Here is a 17,307-nt window from a genome sequence, read left to right on the forward strand (position 1 = left end):
AGGGAAGCTGCCAGTATCTAAGATGTAAGGCATTCAGAAAATTGTTCAAACAATGGATTCGCAATACTTAGAATCCCTGTGACTCAGTTTTCCACAAATGTGCTATTAGGGGAAATGCTCACAGATCAGCAACTGTGCACTTTTGCTGGCAGCACAGACATTGCTGATGTGCACAATTCCAAACTGCAAGCAGTTTCCCCAGTGGAAACAATGAGAACAGAATCATAGCATTAAACAGTTGACAGGGAATTTTAGAGATAACTTAATCTACCCCTTTGTTTTGGACACAATCCTGCTTTAAACTATTTTGAACAGATAAAAATCCATGCTATTGTGATGGGTTTTCTTCAGTAACTGTCTTCAGATATCCCCACCCTCCAAATTAGGGAGTAATTCCTTCTGTTTGGAGCAGACAGTATGGTTGCCTAGCCAAGAGCCTTTGCCCACATTCTCCTATTTGGTAAAGAGCCAATTTGAAGGGGTTGCCCATCCCTTCCCTATGTGTCTCAGGGTTAAATTCTGATCAGTCTGAGCTTGCCAGTGATTGCTTTGGAAAGGGCAGGTGCCCAGTTCTGTGCAATAAAATGTAATGAGAGGCCAGTGAAAGCGAGCTTCTGGGAAAGGTTTCCTTGCTCCTAAAAGAACACTTCCAGGAAAATCAGTCCTTTTTGGCTGGGCATGATACTCAGAGCTGTGGGAACTCCCTTGCATCCATGAAGGGAGCCAGCTAAGGGCAAGGCCACATAGTGATATCGGCAGACCAGAGATATGGAGAGACTCTGGGTCTTTGATAATATTGAGCTGCTAAATCAATGAACCTGGGGGTCAGTCTACCCCAGGATTTCTTGTTATATGAGATAGTAAATTTTCCTTATTGTTTATACATTGGTGCCTATAAATTGGTGGCTTTGTTGTCCAGAATTTTGTGGGAGATGGACATTCAAATCTCCATATCCAGAGAAAAGTCATTCCAGAGAATGGAACAATATTTCATATGCAAGCATTTAGAGAAACTAATGGTATAAACAGTAGGATCTACTTTGACCAAGCGTGCCAAACTAAAATGATTTCTTTTTTAATAAAATTACTAGATAGTAAATTACGTATCAGAGAAAGTCATGAAAATATTTGATTTTAGTAAACATCAGATAAAACTGCTTATAATATTTTGGTCAAAAAAATGGGAAAATATTGGGGAAAGATGCAGATGTTGAAGAAATTCAAAATGCTAAAGGAAGACAAGACTGATTGATTGGCAGGTCATGACATTTTAAGGGTACCATGACAGCAAATAGATAATGGTACAGGCAGGCAATCAGGAGGGAGGAGGCTGACAAGTGTCTAATACAAACGGTGGGGCATACTAAAAGATGGACAGTGTACTAGGAATAGGGTGCAAATGGTAATTGGAAACAAGGCAAGAGTTGGCACCACAGAAAAATTGACAGGTTACAGGCTTCCAATTTTTGTGTTGGATTTTAGGAGGAAAAAAGTTCCTGTATGGGGACTTAGGGGAAGCAGATGAAAAGGACCCAAGTTTAGGGACTTCCCCGGTGTTCCAGTGGGTAAGACTCCATGCTCCCAGTGCAGGGGGCCCGGGTTCGATCCCTGGTCAGGGAACTAGGTCTCACATGTAAGCCACAACTAAAGATCCTGTGTGCCGCAACAAAGATCCCACAATGAAGATCCAGTGCAGCCAAAATAAATAAAAACAAACAAACAAAACTCTCCAAAAATAAAAAAGAACCCAAGTTTAACTATTTTTTTAAATGGAAGTGCTCTAATCATAGGATAACAGGGGTTAAAAAGCAGCTCATCAAGACAGTAATTTAAGAATAGGCCACATGGCAGAAGCCTAGCTGTTACACCTTGGATGAGAGCCAATACTATACTAGGAGGAAACATGACCCAACTCTTAAGTTCTAGAGTTTAATTCTGGAGGCCTTCAAATTCCTGGGATTGTTCCTAGACATATGGGCAGGCCAAGCCCATAGATGGAAATTTCTATAGCCTCAGCTATAGAGAGAGTAGATATACAGAGAGAGGAAATCAGGAAGGGCCTTACCCAAACACTGTTGATTAATTAATGGATCCATATCAGTTTTGTGGAAAATCTCTTAATTATTTGTCTGAGACCTTTGTCCATGACCCTGACCTGTTCAAATATTTTTATTATGAACTTAAATGAAAACAAAGAAGATCTAAAAATGAGATTTGTGGACAACACAAAGTTGGAAAAAACTGCTAAAATTTTGGAGTCAATAATCAAAAAGTTGAGTGTAGTTGAACCTGCATCTGGTTACTAGCTGTGACGTGGCTCTTAGCAATTTTGCAATAAAATACTTAAAAGGACAGAAAAATCTTGAAAACTCACAATGCAGTATACTGGGCTTATGTCCAAGGACTGGTTCATTGTGAGAAATTCTCAGAGGAATTTCCATGAATTACAAGACAAAGAGCAAGTAATTGAAGGAGGTCAGTGGTAGATCCCGTGTCCTCATGTGGTGAGCCATCCTGAGGCAAAGGGTTTGTCTCCCATCTGCTCTGTCGCAGAATCAGAAGCCCAAGATCAATCCCATCCAGAGACATACACAGTTCATTGCAGGTCTTTTGCTGTGTGTGTGTGTGTATTAGACTTATAGCTTTTATCCTGTCATATGGTGAGCCATTTTTCTCCACACCATTTACCAAAACAGTTTATCTTTTCCCTACTAGGTTTTGATGCCACTTCTTTCATGGATCAAAATCTTATGGTCTGTTTCTGGACTCTATATTCTATTGTCCTATTGTCTGTTCCTGTGCCACTACCAAATTGTGTTTTTAATTACCTTGGTTTTTAATATGTCTTAATATATGGTAGGGGAATTCCCTCCCCCACTTTGTTCTTCTTTTTTCCTTGAGAAAAAAACTTTAATTTTTCTTTTTCATGTAAATTGGGCAAATACTCCCTAGCCCCCAAATTTTACTGGGCTCTTGGTGGGAATTATATTAAAATCATAGATTAGTTTGGAGAGAATTAGAACCTTTATCATGGTTAGGTTTCTCCACCTGAGCATGCCCTATATTTCCATTTATTCTTTAACTGCTTAAGTACTGTGATACTCAAACTGTGGTCCATGGATCAGCTCTGTCAGCCTCACCTGGGAGGTTTTTTTTTTTTTTTTTTTTTGCTGTACGCGGGCTTCTCACTGTTGTGGCCTCTCCCGTTGCGGAGCACAGGCTCCAGACACGCAGGCTCAACGGCCACGGCTCACGGGGCCCAGCCACTCCGCGGCATGTGGGATCTTCCCAGACCGGGGCACGAACCCGTGTCCCCTGCATCGGCAGGCAGACTCTCGACCACTGCGCCACCAGGGAAGCCCACCTGGGAGGTTTTGAAATGCTCACTCTTAGGCTCCACCCAAAAACTACCAAATCAAAATCTGCTTTTTAAACAAGATCACCAGGTGATTTGTATGTAATTAAAGTTAGAAAAATACTACTTTAGTAGAATTTTAAAGATTTCTCCAAGAGATTTTGTGCATATTTGTTAGGTTAATTCCTAGATTAACATGCCAACAGTTCTAAATAGTTTTTCTATTGAATCTCTTTCGAGTTTTCTGTGACTATTTATATCACCTGAAATAATGACAGTTGAGCCTCTTGACTCTCTTTTCCTTCCTATCTTTATATTTCTTTCTTTCTCTTGATTTATTTTAGTGGCCAAGTCTTCCAATATCACATGGAAAGTAAGGGTGAGAAAAGGCACCCTAGTTTTGTTCTTAGCCTTAAAGGAAATACTTCTAATATTTCATCAATAAATACTAAATTTGCTGCTGAGTTTTAGTGGATAACCTTATCAGGTCATGGGACTTCTCTATTCCTTGTTTTCTAAACAGCTTTTTCAAAAGTTTGAAATTGATTTAAACTTTATTTTCTGCATATATAAGAGAAAATCATGTGATTTTTGTCCTTTCATCCATTAACATGAATTACACTGCTATAATTTCTGTCTTTGAACTATCCTTACATTCCTGGAATAAATAATATACTGTTATAATTCACCCTTCACTCTCTCTTTTATTAGATAATGTAGAATAAAGCATGTTGCTTTTCATATTATTAAATTATAGGAGTTAAAGTGCAATTGAACTTAATTTTGCTGACTGAAAAAATAATTTGTTCTTATTTTCTGCCTCTTTAATCAAAAGAACATGGGTGAAGGCAGACACATAAAACTTCTCAGGGAGATAAATAACTCTTGTTTGTGACCTCAATAAATACTTGGAAGAAAGGAATGAATATAATTGCTATCTTTTTCCCATGGTTTTTTGGTTCAATAACCTAGATAGGGCTTCCCTGGTGGCACAGTGGTTGAGAGTCCGCCTGCCGATGCAGGGGACACGGGTTCGTGCCCCGGTCTGGGAAGATCCCACATGCCACGGAGCGGCTGGGCCCGTGAGCCATGGCCGCTGAGCCTGCACATCTGGAGCCTGTGCTCCACAAAGGGAGAAGCCACAACAGTGAGAGGCCCACGTACCGCAAAAAAAAAAAAAAATAAAATAACCTAGATAAACTTGGAGATTGATTCATAGAGATGAATGTTCTCGTGTGCTGCTATTTCCACAGTATAACAGGGCGGTTACCTTGTGGTCAAGCTCCTCCTTTCCTCTCTATATCAAAAGATGATGCTCTCGGGCTTCCCTGGTGGTGCAGTGGTTGAGAGTCCGCTTGCCGATGCAGGGGACACGGGTTCGTGCCCCCATCTGGGAAGATCTCACGTGCCGCAGAGCGGCTGGGCCCGTGAGCCATGGCCGCTGAGCCTGCGTGTCTGGAGCCTGTGCTCTGCAATGAGAGAGGCCACAACAGTGAGAGGCCCATGTACCGCAAAAATAAATAATAATAAAAGAAAGATGATGCTCTTAATTTCAATTACCATCTCTGTATAGGTGTGGCACAGAAGACCCAAGACACAACTATTTGATATACTGCTCCTATAAGGTCTTTTCTCTACGGCTAAAACTTCCAATTAATAAAGTCCAGTTAAGCGTAGAGTGGACTGAGGCCTCCACACCAAAAGCCACCCCACTGCTGATGTGTAACATGCTAGGCCAGGGTTGTCTGTTCTCTTGATGCAAAATAGCTGAGCAAGGCCCTTGCAAGTGAGGCATCAGTGGGATCTTCTCTGTTGGTTGATTATAACAGTGCTTCTCCTCTCTTCCCAGTTGATGAGTGTGTGCTTTGAGCCGGAGTTCTTAATCTTTCAAGAATCCTTTGGAAGCTCTTTCCAGAAAAATGAAAAAAAGAAAAGAAACACATTATTTCTGGAAGTTCATAGCCATGGTTTAAAAGCCATGGTCTGAGTAGGGGTCTGTGGACTATAATTTAAAACCCCTGAGATAGAGCAAGCATAGAAAAAAGGCTAAAAGCATCACAGTGGAGTCGACTTTTAGTTTCAGAGAGCCACTCAAAGGATATGCTCATTTTCTTGACAGTTCCAGTTTTGTAGGTGAATAACTCAGCTAAACTGAACAGCAGCTTGCCATGGATTTTGTGTTTGCGACGTGGTAGTGTGTAAGGAGTGCAAAGTTGCACAAAATCTTATCAGGCCTTCAGGCACTTTGAGGAATAGTGCTAACAGCCAAAAATATCCATAACTTTTTGCAGATTTACTTTGGTACAGTCTTCTAGATAATAGTTATCATGGATTACTCCTGGAAGACCGGACAAAGGCCGTGGCTGACACTCAGCCTTCCCAGAACTGGGCATTGATTCTAACACCAGTTTTCTAGTCATTTGTCATATCCTGGGTTATGGCCATCTTCATTCATCTGCTGATTCATATAGCCATTCATTTATAAAATATTTACTTGGCATCACCATAAATCCAACCATGCCTATTAAGGGTGAATATTCATCTTCTTCTTTGCCAGGAAGTGTACAATGAAAAAATACCCTTTGGGGTAAAAATAAGCTAAAGAGAAAGGAATATTATTTTCATTTAACTGATTTAACTGCTATAGCATGAGTCTTCATTCAGAAAGTAGACAAGTACTGCAGCAAAGCAGGGCGTGTAAGAAAAGTAGGATGAAAGGTCTGCGATTCATTTTTTATGTCTGACATGTTGTGGCGGGAAGGACAAAATAACAGTGATAAAGTGACTTTACACCTAATCCTAATCTTAGATTTTAGATATTGAGCACTTGTATAAATTTTAAACGAAGCCAAAAAATATACCAAGGGAGAAATGCACATCTTTAAATTTTTGGAGAAATAATAGAAGTGCCAAAACATATGCCCTTGATTTGATTCTAATAAATCAAATTACAATTTAATCAAATCCATTTGTTGTTTCAAAGATCTAAAATAATTAAAACCATTGAATAAAATACGCTACTATTTATAGCCTAATGATTTATGCTTTTAATTAACTTCAGAATGTGTAGTTATTTTATTTGGGTTCTGAAGAGTTTTCCCACCCTGGATCCAGAATAAAAGCACTGCTAGAAACCACCGTTGAGTACATAATAGAAAATCCAGCAAGGTACAAATGTGATTTTTACTTTGATTTGGTTTTGGTTTGTATGTTTGTTTTTAAATTAAAATCACATATAATTTTTGAATTGAGATTAACTTTTTTTTTTTTCATTTTGGAAAGCTATTAGTAAAAGCTTTTTCAGGACCAAAGTATGAAGGAATCTTGAAAAGGACTGACCTTTTTTCCCTGCTCTGGAACCTTCAAGAATATAAAACTGAGATAATATACCCTCAATTAAGCTATTAATTCTACCAGTTGCTAAAATGTAATACTGTTTTTGTTGAATTTCTTCAATCATAGAAAGTACTGAACAAAAAAGTTTTTATATAAGAAAAAAAAGGGGAGATTAGAAATGATGTGTACACTAGAACAATACTACCTGTCTTTCTCTTAGACCTGCTCTATCTAATACTGTAGCCACTAGCCATAAGTGGTATTGAGCACTTGAAATGTAGTATCAGGAAGGAAAAACTTCCTCCATCCTTTAGGGTTCAGTGACTGGGGACCTGCAAGATAAACTAACAGAAGACAGATTAATAAGAGAAAAGGCACAATTTTTACTACTATTGATGCATACAGAAGTTCACAAAAAGCAAGTGAAATTCAAAGAAGTGATTAGATTTGGGGGCTTATATACCATTTAAACAAAGGAAAGGAAGTTTGGATTTCAAGGGATAATAAATCATGGGGAAATGACTAGGAAATATATGGGGGAACTAATGGAAGATAAGTGTTATCTAGTAAGGCCTATTGATGCAAATTCATCTCTGAGTCTCCAGTGATGAGTTGCTCTTCCCTTCCTGGTGCAGGAAGAGGACCACCTTCACAAAGGAAACTGTATGCTCTGCTTTTAGGCAGATTATGGGAGGGCAGAGAATTCATCCTGCATCTGTTGATTCTCAGTTAGTCGCCTTCAGTTCAAAATCATTCTTATGCCAAAGTGGCATATTTTGGGATGGCATATCTTAATTCCCTTCAGTAGGAAATCTGAGTTCAGATGTGACAAGTATAAAATACACACTAGATTTTGAAGACTTAGTATAAAGAAAAAAAGAATGTAAAATATCTCATTAATAATTTTTTATATTGATTACTGGCTGAAATGAATATTTTTAATATTTTCTATATACTGGGCTAAATGAAATGTATTATTAAGTTAATTTCATCTGTTTTTTTCTCTCTTTTTTTTAATGTGTCTACTACAACATTTACAGTGGCATGTGGCTTGCATTATATTACTGGGAGACAGTGCTGTCCTGGACATTAAATAAATGACTCAAGTTGAGGATATATTTGGTTTTTAATAGAGTGGGCTTCATTAGCAGATGTTAGCTAATTTACTAACGTTTGTTAGAATGATAGCAATTTAAACTCAAAAATGACTTGAACAATGGGAAGACCTGCTGGCATGCTCAAAACAGTGGAAGGCATTTGTGTTATTGTGTTTGTTGTTTTAAACTTTCAGTGATATATGGGTAGTCTATTTGGGGTGACACTTTTCATGTCCACTTCAAAGACAGCCCTCTGTTCTTTAGACTGTAAGACAAGGGCAATAAATCCTGAGTTGAACTGTAGGGATGAGAGCAAGTTAAACAGAAGGAGGATCTGATGAAATGAAGTGTTATCTGAAGGGCATTCCCTGGTGGCTTGCATCCCTACAGAGAATGTGACCATTTATACAAACGTAATGTTGCAAACATCATCTCCCAGGTCACATCAACCTGAGATAGAGTGAGAAAGCAAGATAATAGTAATTAAAAGAAAAACTGTTATTTCACACAAGCCCCCATCAGCTGATTCCTGGAACTTTTCTGAGTCTTTCTCAGTGGCTCATGATGGCTGTGGGGATGGCTGTGAGTAAAACCCAAGGGGTCCTTTGGTCCCACACGTTCTCTTGGCTTCCCAATCCTGAAATGGCTCCCAATCATTTCAAGGGTATTTTGGGACCAGAGATCACTACACCTATGACCTGCCAGTCCTGCACCTGCTCCCTTGGCAGTGGGGGAGCTGATGCCACTCCTCCCAGTTGCTGCCTTCAGCCAACCATGCCGGCCTCTGTGTGCCCGGAGCCAGCAGGTGGGAGCCTCCACACTCTACAATAGCTCGCCCCTCTCCAGAGGAAACCAGGACCTTCCTAGCTTCTTTCTGTCCCTCCTTCTATGGCGAAAGTCGACCTTGGACTTAACTAGTTTGGACCTTGGCAACAGGTCTATCCCACTCTCAGCCTTTGTCTTGTGCTTATGTTTGGACAATGTTGAATTTTACCTGAAGGTTGAGAAAAACCTTTGCCCTTTTTTTTTTTTTTTTTTTTTTTTGCGGTACGCCGGCCTATCACTGTTGTGGCCTCTCCCGTTGCGGAGCACAGGCTCCGGACGCGCAGGCTCAGCAGCCATGGCTTACAGGCCTAGCCACTCCGCGGCATGTGGGATCTTCCCGGACCGGGGCACGAACCCGTGTCCCCTGCATCGGCAGGTGGACTCTCAACCACTACGCCACCAGGGAAGCCCACCTTTGCCCTTTTTTGTTCTGGAAAATGGCTTACTGCAAGAAACCACCTTTCTCAATATCACTTAAATAAGACTCACGAAGGCGCCCCTGGCTTACCTGTGACAAGGCAAGACACAGATTCCAGATTCCCACTCTTTGCCTCATAAGTGACTGGTTGGACTGCCTGCGGCCACCAATCAGTCCGGACAAAGTGTTTGTCAACCTAGCTCTGCTTAAACTTCTCTCCTAATCCCAGGTCCCTGAACTTTGGCCCACCCTCAGCAGGAGCCAGCCTACACCCACTCCTTGAGGGTCCTCCTTAAAATAGGCTGGCCTCAGGGTGAAACCTCCTGTGACCCGCTATCCCGTCATGCCCTCCATTCATCCCACTTGCCCACACCCAGTTCTTGTTTATTGCTCTCCCTATCAAAGAAAACCCCTTTCTACTCACTCTGTAGACACTTGAGGACCTTGTGATCAAGGCTTCTCCCTACGACCATAGTCCCTTTCTTCCCCTTGCAATAATCCTTCTGAACAAAGCCCTTCTTACTACATCCAGATTTGGTTTTTATTTGATGATTTTTACAGTCAGAGGGAAGGATACCTCAGAGGAGCCCCAGCCTGAAGTTTCACTCCCTCCAGAAACCTGTGCTTACTTGCCTTAGTATGAGGTAAACCCTGAAGTTGAATCAATGTACTGTAATTTTTAAAAAAGGATTTTGCTATGTTTGCATATATTAAAAGGACTTTATAGATGTAACCCATCAGCAGAGGGTTAGTATCTAAGAATGGTGTAGTCAGGAAGTCCTGGGCTCTGGGAGACACGTGCCTGTCTTGAGTGTCACCTGCCAGTTGTGCAGCGGGGTGACATCACCTTCCTGAGACTTATATTCACCCCGCTACCAAACATGGTTGAGTGGCAGTACCTGGGCCAGGTTCAGCCCCAGGTTTCCTTTATGTGGTTCACACAGTATTGAAAACATTTCTTTTAATTATTTAGCACCATTTTTAAAATCAGGAGACTTCACATAAATCTACTGGCTGCTCTTGAAAAATGGGACCCAGAAACATTGTTTGCACCTCCCCATAGGGATCAAGCCCTCATAACTGGCCTGCTTTGCTCGTTGACATGACTGGCCTGTGGCCTTACATAGACTGTAGCTACGTCTTCCAAATGAATCATTTAATCAATGAGATAGTTCATTGGGAAAACAGATGTTTTCCCTACACTGTGCCAAGGAAAAACCTGATTTAATTGATTTTTACGATTAAATTGAGGGAGGTGGCTGATTGTTTTTGCAAACTCATTCATACCCTTTATTGATTTGGTTTAAAGTTTAACCATTGAATATTAAAATGATTAATCTACCTTGAACTGACAAAGGCAAGGACAGTCACCAGCTGAAAGCATCATACATAATAAGCTGTGTCACAGCTGTTTGGGATTTTTGAGTTCAGATTTCCTTGAAAATTTGTATCTGATCACTGGAATATGAAGGCTAGAGTACTAGGATTATGAATCTCTGCCTCAAGGTTAGCTCTGGACTACCAAAGCTGCCTCGACTGTTTTCTTCATTCTAAGAGGGTTCAAAAGTCTTCACAGAGAACTAACTTGCTGGTTCCATTTCCCCTCCTGAAGATTTTTTAGTGGATCCAAACCTTGAAGAGGCTTCTCCCTCTTACCAGACTCCCTTGCGGTTCCCACTAAGCCTACTGTGACCAAGTACCTATTTCAAAACTCTCAAGTGGCTCTTTGTCCCCCCAGGCCTTGTTGAACCCTGAAATCCAGGGTCAGTTTTAAGAATGATATGCTCAGTTAAACAGTTTAGGAAGAATACTCCCATCTTGACAGTCTACAGGCATCTCTCCCCAGGCCTTAAAACCCTTGTTTCTCAGCATGAAGTGCAGGGTGGGGTTTGGCAGAGGTCTGCCAGCCTCTCTCCAAGACTTGCAACTTCTCCCAGCCTCTGGCTTCTCTTTCACAACATGCACAATATTCTCTACTTCTGGATGCTTCCCTGGCTTTTCTTCTTTAAAAACGATGCCATTTCTTTTCCCCAGGCTAGGTCTTTGAATGCTTCTGTCATTTTCACAGACTGCTTTCTTTTTTTTTTCTTCCTTAAACTTTGGTTATGAAGCCAAATGTGGCAAATTTAAGCATTTCATTAGTTGTTACTAAGCTGCTTCCCTGCTTGCTTTGTAAACTCTTTCCAGGACCCAGTGAAAGTTTAGTCACTTATATTAGTTTTTTGAAGTGAACTAGCACCCTCTGTAGGCCAACCTTTTTATGAGTATGAGACGCCACACCTCACACAGAGTGTTAAGCTTCTAATGCCTGAGGCAAAAAAATCAGTGTCAAAATTATTCCTGAAAAATGCCTGAAATTATCAGGCAGCATAAAAACCATGAATTAGCTTCTTTTTTTTTCTCTTTTAATGTGCTGGTTGCCTCCCTTTTTCTAGAGCAGTGGAACTTCAGTGGGGGAAGGAAGATTAGGTTAAATAAAGAGATGGTCTCTTTCTCAACTCCTCTTATCTCTCCCCCCCTCCACTTACTTGGAGAAGCTCATGCAGTATATTCATTCAGCAGTGTTTACTGACTGTCTACTGAGCGTCAACTACCATTATAGTTTCTAACACCTAGAGATCCCTGCTCTCATGGAGCTTGTATTCTAACAAGGAGATAAAGAAGATTAAAGTCTAGATTTTGAAAAGAGATGCTTTTTTCCTGAGAGTGAGAAGTATTCTGAGGATAATAAAACAGGAGCATGGGTTAGAGAGTGATGGGGGCAGCCGGTTTTCAATAGTTATCCCGAGCTTCCAGGAAGAGGTGACTTTAAGCAGAGATTTGGATGAAGAAACAGGTGTATAAGCTTGATGACTGTTGCAAACAATGGGGAGGGGAGTTGATAAAACTATTCCTCAAGCACTTTAGCTACCTTGTCTCCGAACTTGGTGGTTTGAGTTTGTTTGTTTGTTTATTGAACATCTCCTTCAGGTTTGTTGAACAGCCTTTCATTTAGCTTAACACATTGTGGGTAACCATAAACAGATTGTTCTTATTTATTTTAAATTATAGGATGTAGTTAATAATTCTGAGCTATTCTTATGTGTAGGAAGTGAGACTGCAGGAGTTAAGAAACAGGAAGAGCACGCCATTTCAGGATGCACCTGCTACTTCAACCTTCGGGGTGAAACAGCAAGTCTTCCTTTCATCATCGTTTGTCCCCCATCCTGGGAGCACTTCCTCAGGGTAATGTCCTGCCTTAGCCATTCTTCTCTGAGGGGACTCTTCTAGGACAGTGTAACAATGCTGTTCTGACCTTGAAGGACCCAGGGAATAGGAAAAGTAGCAACTGACTGCTGGTGGTCATTTGCAGGTCTGTTCCAAATTGTGTCTCTCCAACAGTGAAGAATAGAACTCCCTACCAGAGTGAGAAGGAAGCTCCAGTCCCAAGGAGAGAAGTGGCAAAAGAAGAGAAGATGTTTGAGAGGGTAAGTAGAAATAAAACCATCAGAAATAAAAACATTGCCAAGCCCATCGAGAGGTCTTCTGCGATGGTACACACTCCTCAAGCCCTATTCCCTGCCCCTAAGGCTGCTGTCCGACCACCCAGGGCCCTCTTAGTTTGGGATGTACCTTGCCTTAGACACCTCTTCCGATTCCACCTTATTCTTCCACCAAACACTGGCAGAGAGAACAGAGTGATTGACTGACAGCATGCGCTTTGGAATCCAAGGGTCTTGCGTTCGATTTCTGACTTTGCTGCTTACTGGAAACCTGACAAAACTTTCCATGCCTTAGTGCTCTCATCTCAACAATGGGGATTAAAAACAACTTCACAGAATTTTCACGCAGACTAGATGAGTTAACCATGTACAAGGCTGAGCCAACTACTTGGCCCAGAGTGAACCTGGTAGGCTTAATAATGACCCCCAAAGATACCCAGGTCTTAATTCCTTAACTTATGAATGTTACCTGATATGGCAGAAGCATTCTGCAGATGTAATCATCTCCTCTTGAGATCGGGAGGTTATCTTGGATTATCTAGGTGGGTCCTAAATGTAACCATAACTATCCCTGTATGAGGGAAACAGAAGTGTCAGATGGAAGGCAATGCAATGATGGAAGCAGAGAGAGATTTGAAGATGATATGCTACTAACTTTGAAGATAGAGGAAGTGGCTATAAGCCAATGAATGCATGGAATACAGCTAGAGAAGCTACAAAAGGCAGGGAAATAGACTTTCCCCTAGAGCCTGCAGAAGGAACCAGCCCTGCCAGCATCTTGACTTTAGCCCAATGAAACTGATTTCAGACTTCTGGACTCTAGAAATGAAAGAAAATAAAGTTTTATGAATTTAAGCCACTAAATTTGTGGTAATTTATTATAGCAGCAATAAGCAATGAGCCCAGTAAATATTTGATAAATAATAGGTATTCAATAAATGCCTATAAAAGGCAAACATGTCCCAGAGAAATATTAATAATTGTGATTTTTGAGAACTTACTATGGTCTATGTACTAAGTACTTTATTCTAAGTGCTCTACATAAATTAAGCCATTTAATCCTTACAAAAACCCTGTGTTAAATACTATTATTATCCCCTTTCTAACATATGAAGAAACTGGGGCACAGAGAGCTTAAGTAATTTGGCCAAGGTTACATAGCTACAACCTTGACTGAGCTGGAATATGACCTGAAGAAGTCTAGTCCTTAAATTTCGACTCCTAATCTCTATGTCTACTGCCTCCTACATATTGTATGTTGAGCCATACCACGTGGATCCCATAAGAGAAGAGGTCATGAGGGACCAAGGGTAGGGTAGGAGGAATGAGAATTAAAACATTTGGCAGATCAAATTGGTCTCTTCAAGGGCTTGCTTCCAGGTTGAGAGTTGCTCATCGTAGTCATAAGGCAAAATGATAGACTGATGCCCAAAAAGAAATGGTTTCTGGAAAGACATGATGATAGATATCACATGACAAGTGATCAATAAATGGTTAATGAAGAAGTATGAAAAGCAATTGGGGTTAGATAGAGTATCTGAATTATGCCATGCCATGGCTCACAATTTCTTAAGGTACTTTGAAATTGCTTTTTGAATGGTCAAGTGAGAGCTTTGCAGTGGGTTGAAATTGTGTGTGACCAGAGCAAAAAGCTGCCTGTGAGATTTTTCAAGGTCTTAACTATGTCTATAAGGTGTTTTCATTTGGGTTTTCTTCCCCCATACTTGAAAATACATTGTGTGTGAGATATTATTCTTTTTTGAGTTCCTGTCTTTCTTGGTGACATCTATATTCCAAATTACCTAGTTTGGGTCAATTTGGTAATTGATTGCTATTAATGAATAGTAAATTTCATATTATGGAATAGGCTGTCACATGCCATTTAATTACCTAAATTCATGTCTATCTATCTACCTATCTATCTATCTATCTATGCGCAAGTCCTCAGCTCTGCTAAGAAGTGACTTGTATTCCTGATTTCGATGTTCTGGTTTTCTGGAGGCCTTTAATGAGCATATTTGTTCAATATTTGTAGTTTTTCAGGAGCAGAACTGAACGTAAAATTCTGGTTTTACAGATTAAGAACCTTGATTATTTGTAAGTAGACCATCTTAAATATAATTTATGAATGTATGAGAAATACAAATTGATGACAGGCTTCTCAGCTAAAGTCAACACTTCTCACTCTCTCTTGCAGCTGGCTGTGGCTATGTGGCTAGTTTCTTGCTAATGGGATGTGAATAAGTGTTGTATGCCGTTTCCAGATCATGCGCTTAAAAGGCATTCCCTTGGGACTGGACTCAGTTTACACAACTATGCAGATTCACCTATCCTCCCACTTGCTATTTACCCTACTTCTGATGTGTTTCATTCCTGTGGCTGTCAGTGCCCATTTCTCATTTTCTAAGACCAATGGTTGCTTCAACCTCCCAGGCTCTGTTGTCTCCGCTTCCTCAGCGGCTGCTTGAAGGGGGAGTAATACAACTCAGAAATATAGGGGAGTGTTAACACCCCACTAGATGAACCTGACCAGTGAGAGACAAAAAATCAGAAATTGCCGCCAGGTAAATTGCTCGCCTCTCCTACCCCTGACAGGCTGTTCTAAGACCTTAGCTACATTGCCTTCATCTGGTAGCTTACTAGAAATGCAGAAACTCAAGCCAAACCACAGACCTATTGAATCAAATCTGTATTTTAATAGGCTCCCTGGGAGAGTCATTTGCACACTAAGTTTTGAAAAGCATTGCTCTAAGACACAGCTGTTCCACAAACAAAACAAACCGAGCACCTAGACACATCATAGTCAAACTACTGAAAACCAAGGATAAAGAGAAATTTCTAAGGCAGCCAGAGAAAACAAGACCTATTACAGAGGAACAAAGATGAGAGTTACAGCAGTCTTCTTGTCAGAAGCTATGCCAGTCAGAACACAATAGAGTGATATCTTTAATGTACTGAAAGAAAAAAAAGAAAACTGTCAGAAATATCTTTTGAAAATGAAATATAAATAAAGACTTTTTCCAACAAACAAAAACTGAGAGAATGAATTATAAAACAATCCTGTACTCCTAGAAATGTTAAAGAAATTTCTTCAGACAGAAACAATATTATATCAGACAGAAACTTGGATCTGCCTAGAGAAATCAACAGTGCTAGAAATCGCAAAAGTGAAGGTAAAAACAAAAAAATTTTAAAGTTTTATTTTCTCTAGAAAGATTGATGATTTGCTAAAGCAAAAATAGTTTCACTGTAGTATGTGTATATAGCACACGTAAAATGAAACATAGCACAAAAATGGGAGTTAGGAACTGGGAGTATACTGTTGAAGACATAATATTATTTGAAGGTAGACTATAATTAACTAAAGATCAACCAACTTGACCTAAGTGACATTTGTAGAACACTCCATCCCAAAACAGAATACAAAAATATGCTTTTGAGGCCCATCATAAATAAACTAGATGTTAATGACAGAAAGATATCTGGAAAATCCTTAAACATTTGGAAATTAATCAACACTCTGCTAAATAACGTATGGGCCAAAAAAGGAAGTCACAAGGGCAATTTGAAAAATATTTAGTATTAAATGAAAATGAAAAATATTGGTGACATACAATCAGTGTTATAGGGAAATGAGTGAATTTTGGATTCTACCCATTATCAAGGCCGTCCTGTTGGTTTCTAGATCATTTCCTAGGTTCTTCTTTGTTATGTAGAATCCAGGTAATAGGGTAAAGAAAAAAGAAAACTAAAAAACTCAAGGAGGTTCAGCTGATATCCATAAAAGTGAACTGAGGACAAGTTAAAGAAGGTGTCAAGTAGAATTTTCTGAAATAGAGGGAGACAGCAGAGAGCATGATTCTGGTGGAAGCCAGCGCAGAGCACATAAGAAAACTTGATCATGAGAAAGGTGTCTAAACCCTAAAGTATACTTCAAAGAGTTTTGCTGCATATTAAAAATATACCCCAACTTCAATATTTTATCAAAAGACAACAAAGTTCTAAATTTCTTTTGATTTAATTTTTTTGCAGACGGCTGTTTCTTTGACTGTGAGTCTAAGACCGAATCTCATGAGGCCCAGAAATAGCCCTGTTCATTCCTTCTTTCCTTCATCCATTTCATGGAAGAGTACTTCCATCTTTTACATTCTTCTTAGACTGCAGGTTGTTCTTTTGTAATTTATGTTTTTCCTGAATGCCTTCTGGATATTCACTTTAGTTTCCTTTTTTTTTTAAACAAGGAAAAGCCTTCATAAGAAAGAGACCCCATGCACTCCCCTGACTAGGAAGGATTAAATCCCCCAAATCTTCTAGGAGTGGCCCTTGACATCTCACACATACTTTGAGAATATACAACCTTTTGTTTTCATCAGGCATCTGGATGACTTGAGCATTTTGAAGTCCCATACATCCTCCTTTCACCCCCGCAACCTACCCCCACCCCTGCCAGCAAAATGATGAGGACATGACTCAAAGGGACCCAGGAATTTGAATCTAGGACATACAGACACACAGATGGAAGATGACTGGGGCTGAGTCATTTTGTTGGCAGTCTCCAAAATGTACTATTCCAGGAATTCATGGTACTAAGATCCCTGGAGCTGCCCTAGTCTGGCTCTTTCTGAGACTGGTTTTCTTCTTCAATTCTGCATTTTCTTGTATCATTTCAATCAATTATTTAGTGCTTGAGTTAGCCAGAATCAGTTATGTTGTTTGCAAGCAAAGGACCATAACGGAGACAAATGACCACATAAAAATGGTACTGAGTGCTGTGCCAGATTCTTCTGAGTTGAG

General features: G+C 40.1%; 1 protein-coding gene across 6 annotated transcripts in view; it reads left to right on the plus strand.

Moving 5' to 3' along the window:
- Nucleotides 1–17,307, plus strand: part of EEA1 (early endosome antigen 1) — a 315,773-nt gene that overhangs the window by 115,415 nt on the left and 183,051 nt on the right. For all 6 annotated transcript variants that reach the window (XR_014016978.1, XR_014016979.1, XM_081247857.1 and 3 more), the window contains exons 2-3: nt 12,120–12,256; nt 12,384–12,498. Coding sequence is in view for 4 of the 6 variants with exons in the window: in XM_081247857.1 (XP_081103983.1) it covers nt 12,120–12,256; nt 12,384–12,498 (252 nt within the window). In the remaining 2 variants the exon portion in view is untranslated. The remainder of the gene's footprint in view (nt 1–12,119; nt 12,257–12,383; nt 12,499–17,307) is intronic.

The sequence above is a fragment of the Mesoplodon bidens genome (assembly GCF_964165515.1).
Source record: "Mesoplodon bidens genome assembly, chromosome: 11".
NCBI lineage: Eukaryota > Metazoa > Chordata > Mammalia > Artiodactyla > Ziphiidae > Mesoplodon > Mesoplodon bidens.